The sequence below is a fragment of the Coenobita brevimanus genome, chromosome 9 (genome assembly GCF_032717465.1).
Source record: "Coenobita brevimanus isolate Jiangsu-jjx chromosome 9, ASM3271746v2, whole genome shotgun sequence".
Classification (NCBI taxonomy): Eukaryota; Metazoa; Arthropoda; class Malacostraca; order Decapoda; family Coenobitidae; genus Coenobita; species Coenobita brevimanus.
In genome coordinates this window covers 265,252-286,873 of record NC_136962.1, presented here as the reverse complement: position 1 = coordinate 286,873, position 21,622 = coordinate 265,252, and the positions used below count along the sequence as shown (strand labels likewise).

The window sequence follows — 21,622 nt, the reverse complement described above, 5'->3', positions numbered from 1 at the left end:
GACTAGGAACAATTCTCCTTGGCTCATTACTCTGGAGCCTTGTTAGACCACTCTCCACACTTGTTACAACACTACTGGTTCTTGCTGTATCACTGGGGAGGCTTGTGTTGCCCGCCTGCACACCTGTTGTTGGCACGTTAGTTTGGAAGCTCGTTACATCGCTACAGGTACTTGTTGTGTTACACCTGGTGCTTGTTACATCACTTTTAATCCTCGTTACATCACTACCGATCCTCATTACATCACTTTCACTAGATACATCACTTCCGATACTATTCTGTGCACTCTTATTATCCCTAAAATCTGTTCCTTTACTTTCAACATTTCTCCCTGTTCCTTTACTTTGAATACTGCTCTCCGTTCCTTTACTTTGAATATTGCTCTCTGTTTCTTTACTCTGAGTATTTCCCACTGTAATATCACTAGGTACACTCACTGACTCTTTCACTCCACTAGTACTCCTCTCTTGGTCTGTATCTCCCTCTCCTCCTCCACTCTCAATACTTCCCCCTCTTCCTTCACTGTTAATACTGCTCCCTGTCTTTCCACTTTCAATATTTCCCACTGTTACATCACTGCGCACACTCACACTCTTTCTCACTCCACTATCACTCCTCCCTTTGCCTGGTCTGGGGCTCTGGGGTGGTGGCTTTGGGAGTTTCTTACCCAAATCTTCCACAATGCTAGGGGTCTTTGCCGATGTGGGATGTGGTGGTTTGGGTGGTTTTGTCGTGTCTTCCACGTCGACGCTGTGAGTGTGTGCGTCTGTGGGCTGTGTATGTGTGTGTGTGGGCTGTGGCTGTGTATGTGTGGGCTGAGGCTGTGTATGTGTGGACTGAGGCTGCGTGTGCATGTGTGTGGATTGTGGCTGTGTATGTCCATGTGTGAGTGTGGGTTGTGGCTGTGTGCGTGTGTGTGAGGGGTTCTGCTGTGGTCTTCTAAGTCTCAGGCCCAAGTCTTCTACATCAATGCTGTGTGTGTGCGCATGAGTGGGCTGTGTGTGTATGTTTTCCGGCGTGGTTGGTCTACTCGACGGGATACTGCCGTGGTGTGTGTACGCAGAGCCGAGATAGTAACTGGAGGGGTGCTGGGGCTTCACTACTTGATTGTACTGCATGGGGGGCTGGGGAGGCTGGTACACCGCTCCATACTGAGGTCCAGGCTGAGAGCTGTACACCGGGACTTGGTAGCCTTGTAATATTTGGTACCCGGCAGCTTCCCCCATCGCTAGTGGTTGAAAGGTGGCGAGAGGAGTGGCAGGACTGGGGATCGAAGACTGATAGCTCCATGGTGGTGGTATGTAATAAACTGGCTGAGCAGTTGGGTACACAACTGGACTGGAGGGCCTGGATCGGATCAAGGGGGATACTGGGCCAGATCGTAAAGCAGGGGAGGTTGGCCGGGAGAGAGAACTGGCCGTCTGTCTAGCTGGCCATGATGCCATACACATTGGATGGCCTTGGTTGACACAGCGACTACAAGCCCCACCACCACCACCACTACCACCACCTCCACCACCACCACCACCAGCAACGCGGCTGAGGAGGAGAGACACTATCAGATATCTGTCATTCTACTGCACATCACCACCACACCACATCATCATAACACCACACTCATCACTGTCATCATTATAATAACCACACCACATCACCCTCATTATCATAACCACACCACATGAACATTATCATCATCATTATAGCACCACACATCATCACTGTAACTCATCATCATCAATTAACCACTCAGTCAAAAGATGCCAAGCTTTTTCTACTGCTTTTTGTATGCAGCATGTGTTAGGAGTGTAATGCTGTATGGTAGTGAGACCTGGGCAGTAAAGGAAGAGGATATTCGCAGGCTCAAACGTACAGAAATGACAATGATTAGGTGGATGTGCAGTGCGTCCCTGAGTGTGAGGCCTGGGGGGGCTGGGTTTACGATGGAGGAGTTGAGAGGAAGGATGGGACTGGAGTGTACTGGTGTTATGATGAGGAGGGGTAGATTGAGATGGTTTGGGAGGAAGGATGGGACTGGAGTGTATTGGTGTTGTGATGAGGAGGGGTAGATTGAGATGGTTTGGGCATGTGGAGAGGATGGATGATGACAACTGGGTGTGGAGGGTGAGAGGTGTGAACACTGAGGATTGGGTTGTGAGAGGCAGACCAAAAAAGACTTGGGATGAGGTCATAAAGTGTGACCTCAGGGATAAGGGACTGAATAGTGATGCTGCCAGAGATTGAGCAGCATGGAGTGCCGCCATTAGGTGACCAAGGCTGATGCATGCAAGGAGGTTGGAGCCTTTATAAACGAAACGAACAAAACAATAATATATTTTGGGGGTGTACCAGCGACAGAAAGACTGACGAGAATTTCTGAAGCCCATCTTGAACATTTCTCACTCAAACAAAATATCCAGAGTTCAGTTCTCTATGGTCGGCATTCCCATTGGTTAAATAAGCTCCCTAACACCTTTTCCTAAGTGATTTATTTTGCTTATTACACCTTACTGTCCTATTCTATGCTACATAAATCCTTTCATTATCACCACACTCTGCATAAATAACAAAAATGCATAATATCCAAACGTAAAATTGTGTGTGTGTGTGTGTGTGTGTGTGTGTGTGTGTGTGTGTGTGTGTGTGTGTGTGTCAGTATCATCATCATCATCCGAACTTCCTTTCCCACCCTAGGGTGGGGTGAGGAATATGTATGTATAAAGATATATGTGTCTATATATATGCGTAGATGATGATGATGATAACGATGTATGTATGTCTGTATCTATGTATCTACGTGCGCACATGTATACGTACGTTCTGGAGAATTCCACCTGCACAGAGTGGTCAATGACGAGGTCAGCGGGACACACAGGGTTGATGTGGTCTGGGTCGCCACCAAGATCCTTCACCGCATCACGCATGGCAGCAAAGTCCACCACGGCAGGGACGCCAGTGAAATCCTGTAGAAATAGATTGTTTACACCCACTCTATCTATCTACCTACCCATCTATCTATCTACCTATTGATCTATCTATTGCCAGACGCCTTAATCCCATAGCCACAAAATCCATCATGCCAGGGACTCCAAAGGAATCCTGTAGAAATTACCTCTGTTTATAGCCACCGTATCTATCTCTCTGTACCTGTCTACTTCCATCTCATCCTTGGTCTCTCCTTCCACCTCACTCACATACACTCTCATGACACACACACACACACACACACACACACACACACACACACACACACACACACACTCACACACACACACACACACACACACACTCACCTGCAAAATCACCCGAGATGGCTTGAACGGCACCTCAATCCCGCCGGCATCCTTCTGGTTCTCCTCCCATGCTAAGATATTGTGTATGTCTTTCTCCTTTACCTGCAAATTAACAATATAATAATAATAATAATAATAATAATAATAATAGTGGAGAGATATGGTGGATGAGTGTGTGAGGAAGAGAGGTATGGAAGTCGGTGAGGCTAAGGGACTGATAAGAGATGAAGCTGGCTGGATGAATGTTGTGAGAAGTGCATGATCAGGGATTGGGCACCCCTTTTTAACGTGGCAGCGTCCGGATTGACTCTATCGGATACGTTTATGTGAAGCTACAGAACGTGGTGAATGTTTTTGGTGTATCAGATAGAGCCAGGATTCCGGGGGCTTGAATGGTGAGTGAATGGAAGAGTGGCCCATTGACTCTATCGGATACGTTTATGTGAAGCTACAGAACGTGGTGAATGTTTTTGGTGTATCAGATAAAGCCAGGATCCCGGGGGCTTGAATGATGAGTGAATGGAAGCGTGGCCCATTGACTCTATCGGATACGTTTATGTGAAGCTACAGAACGTGGTGAATGTTTTTGGTGTATCAGATAGAGCCAGGATTCCAGGGGCTTGAATGATGAGTGAATGGAAGCGTGGCCCATTGGACTGGGCAAATTTGGGCTGTCTGGACATTGCTACTCCTCACCCTGCCCTAGGGTGGGAAAGGAGGTCCCGATGATGATGACAACGATGAATTACACAGACAGATAACTTAGATGAAGAACTAGACAGACAGACAGATAAATAGCAAGGAAGGCTGTGGCAATATTTTAACCCACACATTCTGAAAATGCTCACAATTACTTACGGTTAATAGACTGATAGAGATATTTTTGAATAGACAGACGGACAGACAGACACAGCAAGGGAGGCCATAGCAATAACCTATCCTACCTATCTATCTATTGCCAGACGCCTTAATCCCGTACAGGGTGGACACAAACAAATCACCTCCATGTCACCGTGTCCCCTGCCATTTCACTGCCCTGCTCCCAGCTCACACCCCCCTCTCTCATATACCTCTCCACTCCATCCCTCCATTTCATCCTTGGCCTCCTCCTCTCTCTCCCCCCTTCCACCTCATTCACATACACTCTCCTTGTCAGTCTCTCACTCTCCATCTCCCCTTCTCACACACCCCTCTCTCATATACCTCTCCACTCCATCCCTCCATCTCATCCTTGGCCTCCTCCTCTCTCTCCCCCCTTCCACCTCATTCACATACACTCTCCTTTTCGGTCTCTCACTCTCCATCTCCCCAGCTCACACACCCCTCTCTCATATACCTCTCCACTCCATCCCTCCATCTCATCCTTGGCCTCCCCCTCCCTCTCCACCTCACTCACATACACTCTCCTTGTCAGTCTCTCGCTCTCTACTCACCTGGAAGTTATCACAGTTTCGGACGGCCGATTCCAACAGGACTCGGATGCTGAAGGGAAGTTGCTCTGAAAAGAATAATATTAATTTTCATCTTATATCCTCTAACTATCTATCCACCTATCTATCAGGTAGTCTTGTAACCTCTATCTATCTATCAGGTAGTCTTGTAACCTCTATCTATCTATCAGGTAGTCTTGTAACCTCTATCTATCTATCAGGTAGTCTTGTAACCTTTATCTATCTATCTATCAGCTGAGGCCTTAATCCCATATGGTACAGCCACAAACAAATCGCCTCCATGTCACCCTGTCCCCTGTCATTTCCTTGCCCTCCCTCCAACTAACACCCCCCCCTCTCTCATATACCTCTCTATTCCTCCATCTCATCCTTGGTCTCCCCTTCCTCCTCACTCACATACACTCTTCTAGTCAGTCTCTCATTCTCCATCCACTCTACTTTATCCCTCCACCTCATTCTCATTCTCCATCCTCTCCACCCCATCCCTCCATCTCATCCTTGGACTCCCCCTCCACCACACTGACACATACTCCTAGACACTCTGCATCCTTTCCACCCCATCCCTCCATCTTACCCTTGGTCTCCCCCACTCTCCTAGTCAGTCTCTCACCCTCCACCAACCAGGACAGGCCAAAAAATAGTTACCATATCGAGGGTCGTTCAAACTGGGAAGGTTGTAGTACTGGAAGGTGTCGTTCCCGATTTTGATCTCGGACAGGAGGTGAGAGAATGGGTTCTGTCCTGAAAAGCAAATAAATAATAATATAATAATAATAATTAGGTGGGGGCACTCACCATCTACTCACTCGATGTAGTCCTGCTCTCGGGTGTCTGCCCTTTCCTCTCCTCCATCCTCCTTTCCTTCCATCCTCTTTTGTCTTTCTTTCCTTCATTCTCTCCACGTCCTTCTGCCCATGGGTGACTTTTTTTTTTTTAATGGATTAATCACCGAGCTAGACCTCATCAGGAGAGTGCTACCCCTCCCAGCACAGCAGCCACCAGGCGGGGCGCGAACTCGCAACCTCACGATTACAAGCCCTACACCCTACCACCGAGCTACCGCACTCCCTATGGGTGACTTTACACTCCCTCTTTTGTCTCTCCTTCCTTCATTCTTTCCTCTTCCTTCTGCCTGTGAGTGACTCTCCACTGAGTGACAAGCCAAATGGTTTCCTGTACACCAGGAAACCATTTACTAAGCTGGGTGGTAACCATATAATCAAATTATGGAGCCTGGTGGTTTAGTGGGTAATTAAGGCGCTCCAATCGGACTGAGCCGGTGCAGGTTTATATCCAAGGGGTGGTTGGGGTTTACTACTCATGTAATGCCACTCAGGGATGAGTGAGGCTGGTCACTCTCATCTTAAATGTCAGCACCACCTTGCCTAGCCCCGGCCTCCTACGTTCCTCATGAGGCAACACAGGATTGGATGATGGAGGGATGAAATAATAAAAAAAATATATATATACAGTCATTTCGCATAAAGTGCGCCTTCACAAAGTGTATTTAGAAAGTGTGTCTGCTACTTGCAATGTGTGACGGCCATGAAAAATTGAGGCAAATACGGTATTCTCTCACAACTCACGAGCATTATTTGTAGCGCGCAATGGGTAAGGGTGGGGCTGGTGAGTATGTGTGGTGGGGTGGGGCTGGTGAGTATGTGTGGTGGGGTGGGGCTGGTGAATATGTGTGGTGGGGTGGGGCTGGTGAGTATGTGTGGTGGGGTGGGGCTGGTGTGTGCGTGGTGGTGAGGGAGGGGCCAACGTCATGGTCTGCACACCTTCCCCTCACCTCCCCAAAGCCATTGATGAGTCTGTACTCATCTCTGGTCTGTTCTGATATAGTCTGCCCTTGCTTGGTCTGGCTGTCTCTACCCCAGGCATGCCACCCAAGAAACATCTCCGCCTTACTCACCGGCAGAAGCTGGAGATTATCAAGCACAAGGAGAAAGTAGAGGGAAACACAGCCTTTTGCATTTCAGTTAGGGAGAGGTATTGGTGAATCAATATATGAAACTTCTGGGTGTGTTTCCCTCAGCCACAACTGTTCCTTCCAAGAAAAATATTACCAAAATAACAGTATGAGGAGATTCCATCAATAAACAAGATAAATACATCATCATCCAATCCTACGTTGCCCCATGAGGAGCGTAAGAGCCCAGGGCTAGGCAAGTTGGTCCTGACATTTAAGATACAATTATTATGGTATATAACAGAAAGGTAGCATTACAGATTGTATGGTTTGGTAGGCATAAAAACTGTTTAGGTTAGGTTAGGTTAGGAGTGTCTGGGTTAGCATTAAATTGATTAGGTTTGGATAAAAAATGATGTTCTAAGATGGTGTCTGTCTCTCTTCGCACAGAAATATTATATAAATATATCACATTATTGGAAAAATTAAATTGGTTTGGACATATATTCTAAGAGGCAACACTGTTTTTGTTTTAATTTAGCCTAAAATTGTCATCCTTCCATCCTGAACGCTGAGTTGTAATTGATTTAAACACTGCTAGTCACAAAGAAGAGCTATAGAGGGCTGCAGTGATGTATTTTATTGTCTTTCTCTGCCACCAGTCATGAAGAAGTGCTATGGAAGGATGCAGTGATGTATTATTTTGTCTTTCTCTGCCACTAGTCATGAAGAAGTGCTATGGAAGGACGTAGTGATGTATTTTATAGTCTTTCTCTGCCACTAGTCATGAAGAAGTGCTATGGAAGGATGTAGTGATGTATTTTATTGTCTTTCTCTGCCACTAGTCACGAAGAAGTGCTATGGAAGGACGTAGTGATGTATTTTATAGTCTTTCTCTGCCACTAGTCATGAAGAAGTGCTATGGAAGGATGTAGTGATGTATTTTATTGTCTTTCTCTGCCACTAGTCATGAAGAAGTGCTATGGAAGGATGTAGTGATGAATTATTGTCTTTCTCTACCATTAAACTAAATGATATATGCAAAAAAAAGGGCATAAATCAGAGAAATGAATGAGCACTACACCAACCCTCCCAAAATATATGAAGTCTTGAGTTTACGGGAGGCACTTATTCATATATATTTATTTCCAATTTCCCTTCCTAACCTAACATTTAACTAATCTTCTAATATAATCTAACCTAACTGAACCTTGAGGAGTAATTGTCTAGAAATTCAAAAATATCCATTGATTATTCGATTTTTATTTATACGTCATCTCAGGCCTGCAAGATCCGTGAAGATGAACCGTTATCACGTTAGATAAGATTTCTCCACCGGTTAATATTAATAAAACGCCATTATACTCGTCCACCAATTAAATCTACCATATATCTAGGTATAACTGGGGGAATATGCTCACCTTCAGTCTCCATTGGCCTGGAAACACGTGAAATTTGGGGTGGAAGCTGGGTCAGGTGTACGTGCTCTTCTGCTTGCCGTGGGATGAGGTTCCCTGTTGCCAATCCTCAAAAAACACTAAACTTGCTAGAACCGCTACTCACATGTAAATAATTGAATTGAAATATTGTTGTAAAAGGTGAATGAAGGAAGGAATAAATAACTGGAAATAAATGAACTATATGGCACAGGCTGGCGTAAAGTAGTTTTGGCGTAGATGTGGAGAACAGGGGTAAAGGCCAACGCCAATCGAGTCTTTTAACCACCCATAAAACTAAAACTATAGTCTTAATCACCTATCAAACTAAAAATCTAGTCTGATAGAGGGAAAATAAAGGCCGGAAATATCAAGAAGAGAGGCTGGACGGAAGAGGTGAAGAGGAAAGTAAGAAGGGAAAGATTGGAGACAAGGCCCCTTTTAGTCGCCTCTTACGACAAGCAGGGATACTGGGGAGGTATTCTTTCCCCCCTTCCCCAGGGGTAAAATCCAAGAAATATCCATTATGTATGTAAACGCAAGTGTAAATACTGTCTATATAACGCTATTCGTCATTGGGTGGTGTCGACAAGTTGCTAATCCATTTCCTGTATCGCCCAACTTGCTCAAAAAACGCTACAATTTTGCTATGCACAAAAATTTCGAGAAGTTTCTGTATTTCTAGAACTTTGTAGAACTCTAGATAATACCGCCAATTTCTCGTGACTATGGAATGGTGTCGCTATATTAATCTCTCTACATCTAGCTAAAAACCTGCTAAATCTGACAACCCCATCACTGTTACCAACTCCCTAAGGTCGCTACAATAATAAATCTCACCAGAATGACTCACCTGCGTTGTTATTGTTATTGTTCTAAGGAGAAAACTTGAACTCATCCTTTCACTACTGGAGGTGGTGCTGGAGGGGCGCCTTCACGTGGTGGCATCGATAAAACCAAGCGGCTCCCCTGCCCTACAAACGCCCCTTACTCCCTCTCTCTCCCCGAAAGGATGGGAGATGGCAGAAGGGAAACTACTACTACTACTACTCCTGTGCTACTGCTACTGTTACTACTACTACTACTACTACTATTTCTATTACTACTCCTGTGCTACTACTATGACTTCTATTACTACTACTACTATTTCTACTACTAATTCTGCTGCTACTATACTGTTCCTACTACTACTACTACTGCTGCTTTGTAACCACCACCACCACCACCACTACTACTACAACCACTGTAACTGCTACTGCAAGACAATAACATCTTTCCCAATAAACATCATCTATAAACATCCCTGATCCATAAACCAATAAACATCCATCTATAAACATTACTGGTCAACATATATCCATTTATAATCATTCCTAGTCCATAAAAACCACCTATAAATATTCCTGGTCCATAATATCCACCTATAAACATTCCTAGCCCATAATATCCATCTATAAACATTCCTAGCCCATAATAACCATCTATAAACATTCCTAGCCCATAATAACCATCTATAAACATTCCTAGCCCATAATATCCATCTATAAACATTCCTAGCCCATAAAAACCATCTATAAACATTCCTAATCCATAATAACCACCTATAAACATTCGTGGTCCATAATAACCATCTATAAACATTCCTAGTCCATAATATCCATCTATAAACATTCCTAGTCCATAATAACCATCTATAAACATTCCTAGTCCATAATAACCATCTATAAACATTCCTAGTCCACATATATCCACCTATAAACATTCCTAGTCCATAATAACCAGCTATAAACATTCCTAGCCCATAATATCCATCTATAAACATTCCTAGTCCATAATAACCATCTATAAACATTCCTAGCCCATAATAACCATCTATAAACATTCCTAGTCCATAATAACCACCTATAAACATTCCTAGCCCATAATAACCAGCTATAAACATTCCTAGCCCATAATAACCAGCTATAAACATTCGTGGTCAATTAAACACCCATCTATAAACACTTTTCCATGTTTAATCTGTAAACTCTTTATACAAATGACTAATGGAGACTGACAGGCATTCTCGTTATATTTACACAGGGGATAACGGCAATAATATATCAAATTTGGTCTGGGGGGGGTTAAAATGAGCATTAGGATGAGTGTGTGTGTGTGAGACAGATAGACAGGTTTATGTGTGTGTGAGATAGTTAGATGAATAGTGTGTGTGTGTGTGTGTGTGTGTGTGTGTGTGTGTGTGTGTGTGAGACAGATAGACAGGTTTATGTGTGTGTGAGATAGATGAATAAAGTGTGTGTGTGTGTGTATGTGTGTTAGGGATGAGGAAAGATAAAAAGGCTATGTGGTGTGTGGTATGGTAAGGTGTGGTAGTGTGGGTATGACTGTGGAGATTATGCAGTGTGGTATAGTGATGAGGTATGGTCAGGTTATGGTTGGAAGGCAGTAAGTGTGGTATAGTGAGATGTGGTGTGGTAGGAAGACAGTAAGTGTGGTATAGTGAGATGTGGTGCGGCAGGAAGACAGTAAGTGTATGGTGAGTGTGGTGTGTGGTAGGAAGGCAGTAAGTGTGGTATGGTGAGTGTGGTGTGTGGTAGGAAGGCAGTAAGTGCGGTATGGTGAGTGTGGTGTGTGGTAGGAAGGCAGTAAGTGTGGTATGGTGAGTGTGGTGTGTGGTAGGAAGGCAGTAAGTGCGGTATGGTGAGCGTGGTGTGTGGTAGGAAGGCAGTAAGTGCGGTATGGTGAGTGTGGTGTGTGGTAGGAAGTCAGTAAGTGTGGTATGGTGAGTGTGGTGTGTGGTAGGAAGTCAGTAAGTGTGGTATGGTGTGGTGTGGTGTGTGGTAGGAAGTCAGTAAGTGTGGTATGGTGTGGTGTGGTGTGTGGTAGGAAGGCAGTAAGTGTGGTATGGTGAGTGTGGTGTGTGGTAGGAAGGCAGTAAGTGTGGTAGAGGGATACAACCAACAATAATAATCCTACCTAACGATTTTAAATACAGCACAGATGCCCTAGTTTAAAAAATATAAACAAAAATGAGATAAAAAGAGAAAAACACACATAGAATCATTTTTTTCCACAACAACGCCTCTCAAAATCCACATATACTTTTTTTCTGTTACACTGCCCCTCTTACAAATCAATATATGGCATAAACAGGATTTTTAAAAATGGATTTCGGAACTGGGAGAGTTTTAAAAGATGTTGGATTGAATGGGAGAGTTCAGTCTGCACTCCACTGGGTTTAAACTCAATACCAAGAGTATAGTCTTCGTAAAATATCTCAAATTCAAGTATCTATCTATCTATTTATCTATCTATAGCCACTTGATCCCTGTCCTCCTCCTTTTGGCTGCCCTCCCTTCAACTCACACCCCTCTCTCATCTCTTCCTCTCTCCACCGAATTCTCAGTCTACCCCTCCCCCTAAAACATACCTTTACCTGGTCAGTGTCTGATTTTCCATCTCTCCACGTCATGCTCAGTCTCCCCCTCCCCCTCACTCACATACACTCCTAGTTAGCCTCATTCTCCATCCCTCCACCTCATCCTTGGTCTCCCTCACATCCCCTCCACCTCACTCACATAGACTCTCTTAACCTCTCTCTCTCTCTCTCTCTCCTGTACAGTTATTCAATTACATTTTTCAATAAAATAAAAGGAATATTAACAAAGAAACAGTGAATAATAATAATAAAAATAGTAGTAGTAGTAGTAATAGTGGTGGTGGTGGTGGTGGTAGTAGTAGTATTGGTTGTGTGTGTGTGTGTGTGTGTGTGTGTGTGTGTGTGTGTGTGTGTGTGTGTGTGTGTGTGTGTGTGTGTGTGTGTGTGTGTGTGTGTGTGTGTGTGTGTGTGTGTGTGTGAAGAAAGGATCGTGACAATCTTACAGTCTGTCTAGTTGTGTGTAAAATGAATCCTTTTACAAATATTGGTGTAAATAGCAATGTATGAGAGTGCGAATATACAAACACGATGAACTGGCATGGATTGGGGGTGTATATACAAGGAATGAATCAAAAACTAAAATGGGTTTAGGGATAATGTGATGTAGGGGCTGGAGGATGAATGAAGGGATTTATGTATGGGTGAATGTGATGTGATGGGGAGGGGAGGGGAGGGGTAGGGAAGGGAAGGGAAGGGAAGGGAAGGGCAGGGCAGGGCAGGACAAGGAAGGACAGGGCAGGGCAGGTTATAAGGTCCTATCAAAGTTCAGATCAAATCAGGTTGGGTGTTAGCACAGGATTTCAACATCATCATCATCTACGTTTGTCCAAATATAACACACACATTATTTCTAAGTTTGAAAAGGGGGGGTGGGGGCTTGTAAAAAATGTAATTGAATGTGGAATGATGTTACACGGTTCCAAGAATATGGGTTTTAAAAATATCATCATCATTATCATCATCATCGTCATCATTATCATCATCGTCATCATTATTATTCTGTCCACTCACTCTACCAACTGTTACTTAAAAATCATCATTATTATTATTATTATCATTATCATCATCATCTGAACGTGAACCCAGTGGACAGCAGGCTGAAGTTCCCCTCTCCTGCAGTCCACCATCGTCCTTTTGCGGGATAGGGAGGGAGTTGAGGGACGTTTGTGGACAGGCAGATCCACCAACCACATCAGTGCCACCATGTGAAGGCAGCCCAGATAGATAATAGATAGATAAACTTGAAAACATACAAACATACAAAATTACCACAGATAGATAAAAAATAGACAGAGTTGGAAATAAACACAACACACAGAAAATTATCAATCTCTTAAAGGATGATGCCCTCTTCTATCTATCTATTTATCTATCTCCAGACAATTTTATTCAGCTTAGAGAGACTTCTGTGGGATAGATCTAGCCTTCACTACCCCTCTTATCCATGGGGTAACTCTAGTAACAGGGTACATTTGTGTAGAGTCATGACAGCTGAGACAGATAAACGAACACATGATCAATTCTCGTCACAATCTCTCTCCCTCCCTTCCACCCCCTCCCTCTCTCTCCCTCCCTTCCACCCCCTCCCTCTCTCTCCCTTCCTCCCTTCTCTCTCTCTCCCTCTCCCCCTTCTCCTCTCTCTCACTCACACACACTCTCAAACAAACAAAAACAAACTATCATCCTGTAACTCAGAATTCATATATGCTCTCTCTCTCTCTTACACACACACACACACACACACACACACACACACACACACACACACACATTCATAAAAACAGCTGGGAGATGAAAATTAAAGGCTACATCTTTCTTTCAGTAGGATGATTTAGGAATGGGGATGAAGAAATACCTCCTTGTCTAGTCTTTCCTGCCATATCTAAAAACAAATTGCTAAGGAAGAGGTGTTAGGGAGCTTCCTTGATCGACTAGAGGAGAAGCCTTAATCAAACTAATACACAGAGCGTCCTAAACACTCAAACAATCCTAACCAAATTTTATAATCGTAAAATTGGCAGAGTAACAATCACAATACTGACTTTCGTAACACCCTATACCATTCTCTCATACCACATCACACCACCCTCTCAATGACTAAGGAGGCTGCCAGGGATTGAGCAGTGTGGAGAGGATGGGGGATGATAACTGGAATTGAGAGGCTGCCAGAGATTGAGCAGTGTGGAGAGGATGGAGGATGACAACTGGGTGTGGAGAGTCAGAGCTGTGAATGTCAGGGGTAGAGTTGTGAGAGGCAGACCAAAAATGACCTGGGATGAGGTCATAGAGTGTGACCTCAAGGATAAGGCATTGAATAGGGAGGCTGCCAGAGATTGAGCAGTGTAGAGAAGATGGAGGATGACAACTGAAATAGGGAGGCTGCCAGAGATTGAGCATTGTGGGGAGGATATATTATGACAACTGGAATAGGGAGGCTGCCAGAGATTGAGTAGTGTGGAGTGGATGGAGGAAGACAACTGGATGTGGAGGAGGTGTGAATGTTGAGGACTGTGAGAGGCAAACCAAAAAAGACCTGGGATGAGGTTATAGAGTGTGACCTCAGGAATAAGAGACTGAATAGGGAAGCTGCCAGAGATTGAGCAGTGTGGGGAGCCGCCATTAGGTGACCAAGACACGTATGCAAGTATATTGGTGCCTTTATGAAACAAAAGAACCATCATCATCATCATCTTCGTCATCATCATCACCAAAAGATTATCTACCGGTGTCTATCTATTGCCAGATGCCTTAATCCCATAAGAGGTGGCCTGAAACAAATCACCTCCATGTCACCTTGTCCCCTGCCATTTCACTGCCCTCCCCCCAGCTCACACCCCCCTCTCTCACATACCTCACCAGAGATAAGTTAGATAATTGAGAGGACGTACAGATAACCAACTGATAAGGATGATATGGCACTAAACAAGATAAGACCTGATGATATAACTCTTCTAGGGAGAAATGTTTCCCCTTGAATAATATAATATGAAAATAGGAGACACTGTCAAATGTGGCCTATAGCCATGAATATACGTTTAGTGGGGAAATACCACCCAATAAGATCGTAAACACAACTGAGATGGAGGGATGGAGTGGAGGGGTATATGAGAGAGGCGGGTGTGAGCTGGGAACAGGGCAGTGAAATGGAAGGGGACAGGGTGACATGGAGGTGATTTGTTTGTGGCCACCCCTTATGAGATTACAGCATTTGACAATAGATAGATAGATAGACAGATAGACTGAGAAGGTAGCCAAGGATGAGATGGAGCGATGGAGTGGAGAGGTATATGAGAGAGGCAGGTGTGAGCTGGGAGCAGGGCAGTGAAATGGAAGGGGACAAGGTGACATGGAGGTGATTTGTTTGTGGCCACCCCTTACAGGATTAAGGTGACTGGCAATAGATAGAAAGATAGATAGACAAATCCCTTAACACACTGCCACTGTATGTTACCGATCTCCATATACAAACAGGGTGCCAGAGGGATGCCTTCAGGTGGTGACACTGATATAGCAGGGGGTTAAGGAACTGCCCCTCAATGCCCTATCTTGCAAAAGGGGGTGGTGGAGTGCCAAAGAAGGAAGATTTCAGCTCAGTTAAATCACAACGCCCACTCTGAGTTACCTTCTCCACCTTCATGTGTTCCGTTTATCATGAGTCAGCCTTGATCACCTAATGGCGGCTCTCCATGCTGCTGATCTCTGGAATAAGGAGGCTGCCAGAGACTGAGCAGTGTGGAGGAGGCTGCCAGAGATTGAGCAATGTGGAGGAGACTGCCAGAGATTGAGCAGTGTGGAGAGGATGGAGGATGACAACTGGGTGTGGGGGGTGAGAGGTGTGAACTGGGAGGCTGCCAGAGACTGAGCAGCATGGAGAGGGTGGAGGATGACAATTGGGTGTGGAGGGTGAGGTGTGAACTGGGAGGCTGCCAGAGATTGAGCGGCATAGAGAGGATGGAGGATGACAACTAGGTGTGGAGGGTGAGATGTGTGAAAGTTGAGGGTAGGGTTGTGAGAGGCAGACTGAAAAAGATCCGGGATGAGGTCATAGAGTGTGACCTCAGGGATCCAGGATTGAACAGGAAGGCTGCCAGAGATCAAGCAGTGTGGAGAGCCGCCATTAGGAGACCAAGGCTGATGGATGAAAGGACGCTGGAGCCTTTATAAACGAAACGAATGAATGTATTGTCACATCACAACTAGAACCACACCAAAACAGACTGCTTATATAACATGTCAATACAGATCCCAAATATGTAGATGGATAGATAGATAGATAGATAGAGAGAGAGAGAGAGAGAGAGAGCCTGCATAAAACCAACTAAACCAACCTGAGAACATTATTTTTTTTTTCTCTCTCTCTCTCTCTCTCACAGTGAAGGGGTTAAGGAAGGCTACATCTCCCCCTCCCCCCATTAAAAAGTCTCCCTCTTTCTCCATCAAAAAAAAAAAAAGAAAAAGAAAAAAAGAAATGGAGACAGGATGAGAAAAATTGAAATATCAGGTAATTACATTTTTAACACAAGGCCTTGGTCTTCAATAACCCCCTTCAGTGTGATAGATAGATCGATAGACAGATAGATAGATAGATAGATGGATAGATGGGTGGGTAGATAGATAAGCTGATAGATAGAGTGATGAGGTGGATCAAGGATGGACAGATACATAGTTTCAACAGGTGATTCTTTTCCTATACAGATGAAACTGTAAGGTAACAAACAGAATAACTTAGATAGATAGATAGGTAGATATAGACAGATATATGGGTAGGTAGAGAGACTAAGAGGTTGACAGATAGATAGATAGATAAGAGATAGATCCAGGAGGTACAGATAGATAAATACTTTCAAAAGATTCCTTTCCTATGCAAAAAAAACTGTATGGTAACAAATAGAATAACTTAGACAGATAGATAAACAGATAGATACAGTAGACAGATAATTAGATGGGGTGGTAGGTAGATAACTCAGACAGATAGATATTTTCAATACATACTGCCTCTCCTAAACAGAGTAAAAGTCTGGCTAAAAATAAATCTATCTCTCTATCTATCTATTGCCAGACGCCTCAATCCCGTTTGGGGTGGTCACAAACAAATCACCTCCAAGTCGCCCTGTCCCCTGCCATGCCACTGCCCTGCTCCCAACTCACACCCCCCTCTCTCATATACCTCTCCACTCCATCCCTCCATCTCATCCTTGGCCTCCCCCTCCCTCTTCCCCCCTCCACCTCACTCACATACAGTACACTCTCTTCATCAGTCTTTCACCCTCCATCCTCTCCACATGGCCAAACCACCTCAGTGTGTTCCTCATAATGCTTCCTATCACATCCACATCCACACCACAACGCTCCTTTATATCCTCATTTGTCAGCCTGTCTCTCCACGTGACTCCACAGGCTCCTCTTAAATAACTCATTTCCACTGCTCTCACTCTTGACTTGTGTCCTTCCAACAATGTCCAAGCTTCACTTCCGTACGTTAGAGTTGGGATCACAATACTGTCATGTAGTAACTTTTTCACTTCCATGCTCACTTCCCTGTTTCTTATCACTGCTTTCAAGGAACCAGCAACCTTTCTTCCCAGTTGTACCCTTTCAAGCACTTCACCCTCCAAACCTCCATCCTTACTCATCACACTACCCAAGTACTTAAACGTACTCACATTTTCCAATTCCTCACCATCCAACCTCGCTGTACAGTCACTGACTTCACCTCTCTCAAAGACCATCACTTTACTCTTCCCTACATTCACCTTTAGATTCCGATTCTTACACACTCTCTCAAACTCATCCACCAAGCCTTGCAGCTCCCCTTCGTCTTCACTCAACAACACAGTATCATCTGCAAACAACAGTACAGGGAGTTTGCAAACACTATCCTCTCTCACCAGGGCCACTCCAACATCCACTACCCTACCTTGTACCTCTTTTATTACCCCATCCATGTACAGACTGAACAACCATGGAGACATGATAATATATAAAAAAATAATTTGGTTTTACGCCGGGTATCCCCGAAGGGCTAAGGCGTTGCCCCTGGGTAGAGGACTTTTGGACTGGAGCGCGTAGCATTTTATGACCGGATCCCCTTCCTGATGTCTACCAATGACCCTTGGGTGGATTCGATCCTCCGACCCTTCAGTCAGAGTGGAGTGCTCTAACCCACTAATAAAAAACGTTAAAGATGGCCCCACGTTGATCTGTTGTGGATGAGCAGACCCATTAACCACATGCAAGTAGCCACCTTCACATGACAGCACCTAGACTGGGTCAAAACAGGGGCCTTCCAGATCAGATACATCAACCACAAGCAAGCAAGGAAAAATGGAGGTTTTGGTGAGCGTACGATAATTTTAGAACTAGGGTCTGTTGTTGTTGTTGTTTTTTGTTGTTGTGGTCCCTGGCTCATCTCAAAGTGAACCCAGAGGACTGCAGGCTGAAGTTACCCCTCTCCTGCAGTCCACCACCATCCTTTTGGGGGAGAGGGAGGGAGTGGAAGGATGTTTGTATACCCAGGCAGTGGATCCGACCAGTTATATCAGTGCTACCCCCCCCCTCTCTCTCAAATACACATACACACACAAATGAATACTTTAGCAACACACACACACACACACAAATTAATACTCTTTCAACACACACATGAACTCTCTCTCTCTCTCCCTCGAATGTGTAAAAAATAAAACGCAGACACACCACACACATTCCTAACTCCGCTCTCTGCCATCATCCTTTTGGGGGATAGGGAGGGAGTTGAAGGACGTTCGCATAACCAGGCAGTGGATCCGCCTCTAGTTATCAGTGCCACCACATGAAGGCAGCCCTCTCTCTCTCTCTCTCCCTCGAAGGTAAAACAGAATGCGCTCTATGTAACACGAACATCACATAATCCGTACATACATACATACACTGAGTAAAATCCTATCAATAACAATGGTAAAATTAATAATCGGAAATAAGGAGGGGACAATGGCATCTATCCTTGTCGTTAGGAGGCCCTTAACACCCATACCTTGGTGGTTCGTTCTGTAGATGTTAATTTACCGAGTTTTATTGTTGACAAACGTTACAGAGGTCCCTTTGCAACTCTATCTTAGTGGTTTGTCCTGTAGATATTTTGTTTTTATCAATGCAGTCTGTAGAGGTCCTTTGCAACTTCATTTATGCAACAGGTCAACTCTGGAACTGTCTTTGTCTGTATTTCCTACTTCCTATGATCTCAAGTCTTTCCAAAGCAGTGTGTCCAGGCATCTCGAAATGAACGGATCTTGAATTTGGCTCTCTTTAGCATTGTTTTTGTTTTTTTCTTGGAAGGAACAGTTTGTGGGCTCCTGGCCTTTGGTTCCTTCTTCATTGCATAAAAAAAAAAAAAAATCTCAGTGGTTCATTCTGCAGACCTTGATTCATCGAGCTTTATTATTTATTATTCGCAAAGGCTCCTAACACCTCTTCCTAAGTGGTTTATTCTGCAGATCATAATATTCCTTTACATTATTTATAGTTTTTTATAGCCATGCTTTGTAGAGGGCCCTTAACACCTCTCTCTTACTGGTTCATTCTGCTAAAACCTATCCCTACCATCCATCCATTCATCATCCAATCCTACGTTGCCCCATGAGGAGCGTAGGAGTCCGGGGCCAATATTTTTAATGTTAACTAAAAGTATCACCGGTTACTATGGTGGTTTAAAACAGGATCCATTTATTCTTTTCAATCCTTTTAACTTACTCAAAAAAATATATTCAAACCCACATCCACTGAATCAGCAAATTTCTCTACTGACTCAGCCCCCCCCTACCCCTCGCTGATCCATTTTTTTGGGGGAGGGGGGGTTGGATATTGGGTATGTGTAAAATAATCAGTGAGTGTGTTGGGTTTATAGATATGTTATAGCACTGACGTTAAATGGAAGAAGCGTAAAAATAATGATAATAATAATAATAAAGATGATAATGATAAATGCTTGTAAGGAAGAAGTGCTACCAGGCCTCCTAAATAACAAGGATTGCCTACAAGTGCTTTCTGTCACCAAGATGGCCGCCATGTCACGAAAATGGCCGCCACCGCACTCAGCGACTTTCAGTAGCTTTGGCCAACCTCCTCAGCTGCTTCAAACACAACACATCATTATTATTATTATTATTATTATATTATTTTATTTTTTTGAAAGGTATGGCAAATTAATATAAACCGTTTGTGACTAGCATTGGTGCACTTTTGGCAAGGGATATTTTTTTTCCATTTTCTTTCATCTTTTTTCGATTTTCTGGCATCAGGGAAGGTTTAAAAATTTATTCACTAAGAAAGTCAATGTTTTTTTTCACTCGTGGGTCTCTGCTTGGCACTAAAAAAAATAATAATAATAGCCGCCACCAGCATCATCATCGTCATTATCATAGTCACTCATTCTCCTCTTCACTATCATTATAATCACAATCATAGTAGTCACATTTCACCATCATCATCATCATCATTACCATCATCAATGTCACAATCATCATTATTACACTCCTCCTCCTCATCTCAGTCACACACCATACTGTACATAAAAACCCTCACTGGCTGCCTGTGCCCCTCACACACTGATCTCGTAGTTCATATCATAGGATGAACGGCAATCTATGTCCTGTGGGGTGGCCAAGCGATGGTCGGGTTTTGGGGTGTGTGTGGGGCTGAGTGTGGCCGAGTGAGTGGCCGGGTGTGGCCCCCTCTGGGCGTGGATCACTGCGTGGTGGCCGTCGTGCGGCCCCACCACCAATCCGCCCTGATGGTGCGGCCCTAGTGGACCCCTGGACGACATTTCTATGCTGTCCATGTCCAGCGACCTCACGAACGACACTGGCCGTTTTTGCCCCGGTGAGGGCCGGCTGCCCTCGGTGGGTGTTGGGGGGGTCACGAGCCCCCCGCCGTAGTTTTTCCTCCTGATCTGGGGGGACTGGGGCCCCACGTAGCTGGGCCCGGAGTTGCGTCGGCCGACGGGCACCTGCTGCGGTGTGGGGTAGGCCTGGTGGGTCTGGTGCCCCATGTGGTGAGTGAATGGCGCCTGATGCGAGGGTGGGTAGTGGGTGCCGTGGATGCCGGCCACTTGTGGGTGGTGGATGGGGTGGTAGTAGTGGGATGAGGGGCAGGTCTGGGTGGGGCTGGTGGGGTTGGACCGGTACTCCTGGGACGCACACGGCTGGAACACCACGCTGGGGTCCGCCGGGCCACCCTGGCAGTACTGGGGGGACTGGTCCCGCCACGTGTACTGGCCGTGCTGCGGTGAACCGGCCAGTTCCTGTATGTTGTCAAACATGGTGGTGGTGCGCGGGTACTGGCCCGGCTCCGGCTGCCGCATCAACTCCGACTCGGACATGTACCGCCGCTGCGGCGACCCGTTGGCGTGGGTGTGGGGGGGTTCGTAGGAAAACTGCGGGTAGTACTGTGGGGGACCCCGGCTTGTGTCCCCGCTTATCCCGATGAAGTCCGGGCGACGTGGCTGGGTGGGGGTGGAGGGGTTGGAGCGGCGGAGGGGGGAGGACACGGCAAGTGGGGTGGGAACACCCCCGAGCTGCTTCATGCGGTGGTGGAGCGTGGGGGAGCCTGGCACCCCCTGATATACCTGGCCCCCACTGGGACTTGACCCCCCACCCCCACCCCCTCCACCACCCCCACTCCCGCCCCCAACACGCCCCGCACTGCCCACAGGAGGCGAGGTTTGTAGGGGGCGCTCCGGGGAAAGTGGGTCAGGGGTGGTTGACCGAGAACGACCTTCCAGACCTCTGCAATGAAAAAAACAACATTACGTCAACACAATAACATTTACAACATACAGTGTGATTTAGACGTGAGGGTAAATAAGGATAGAATGTATTTTGTGGTGATAAAAAGGCAATGGATATGTTCAATGGTGTGGTGTGGTGCGGTGCGGTGTGAGAGGATGGTGTGGTGTGGTGTGGTGCGGTGCGGTGTGAGAGGATGGTGTGGTGTGGTATGATGGTGATGATGATGAGCCTGCCCTTTCCTCTCTTCCTTCCTTCTTTCCCTCCTTCTTCTTCTGTCTTTCTTTCCTTCATTCTTTCCTCTTCCTTCTGCCTGTGGGTGACTCTACACTGA

The 21,622-nt window shown here is 45.3% G+C and overlaps 2 protein-coding genes and 1 long non-coding RNA gene across 3 annotated transcripts in view; 1 reads left to right on the top strand and 2 right to left on the bottom strand.

Moving 5' to 3' along the window:
- Nucleotides 1–8,155, bottom strand: part of LOC145409343 (cytoplasmic aconitate hydratase-like) — a 29,933-nt gene extending 21,778 nt beyond the window's left edge. The window contains exons 1-5 of the mRNA XM_080279816.1: nt 8,074–8,155; nt 5,386–5,481; nt 4,723–4,787; nt 3,290–3,391; nt 2,814–2,959 (exon numbers count right to left, since the gene is read on the bottom strand). Of these exons, the coding sequence (XP_080135942.1) occupies nt 2,814–2,959; nt 3,290–3,391; nt 4,723–4,787; nt 5,386–5,481; nt 8,074–8,086 (422 nt within the window). The 5' untranslated portion in view covers nt 8,087–8,155. The remainder of the gene's footprint in view (nt 1–2,813; nt 2,960–3,289; nt 3,392–4,722; nt 4,788–5,385; nt 5,482–8,073) is intronic.
- Nucleotides 1–21,622, top strand: part of LOC145409461 (uncharacterized) — a 142,137-nt gene that overhangs the window by 13,859 nt on the left and 106,656 nt on the right. The gene's annotated exons all lie outside the window — the stretch shown is intronic.
- The window catches only part of Zdhhc8 (zinc finger DHHC-type containing 8), a 30,550-nt gene continuing 29,030 nt past the window's right edge, over nt 20,103–21,622 (bottom strand). Inside the window, exon 10 of the mRNA XM_080279825.1 lies at nt 20,103–21,288. Within this exon, the coding sequence (XP_080135951.1) occupies nt 20,103–21,288 (1,186 nt within the window). The remainder of the gene's footprint in view (nt 21,289–21,622) is intronic.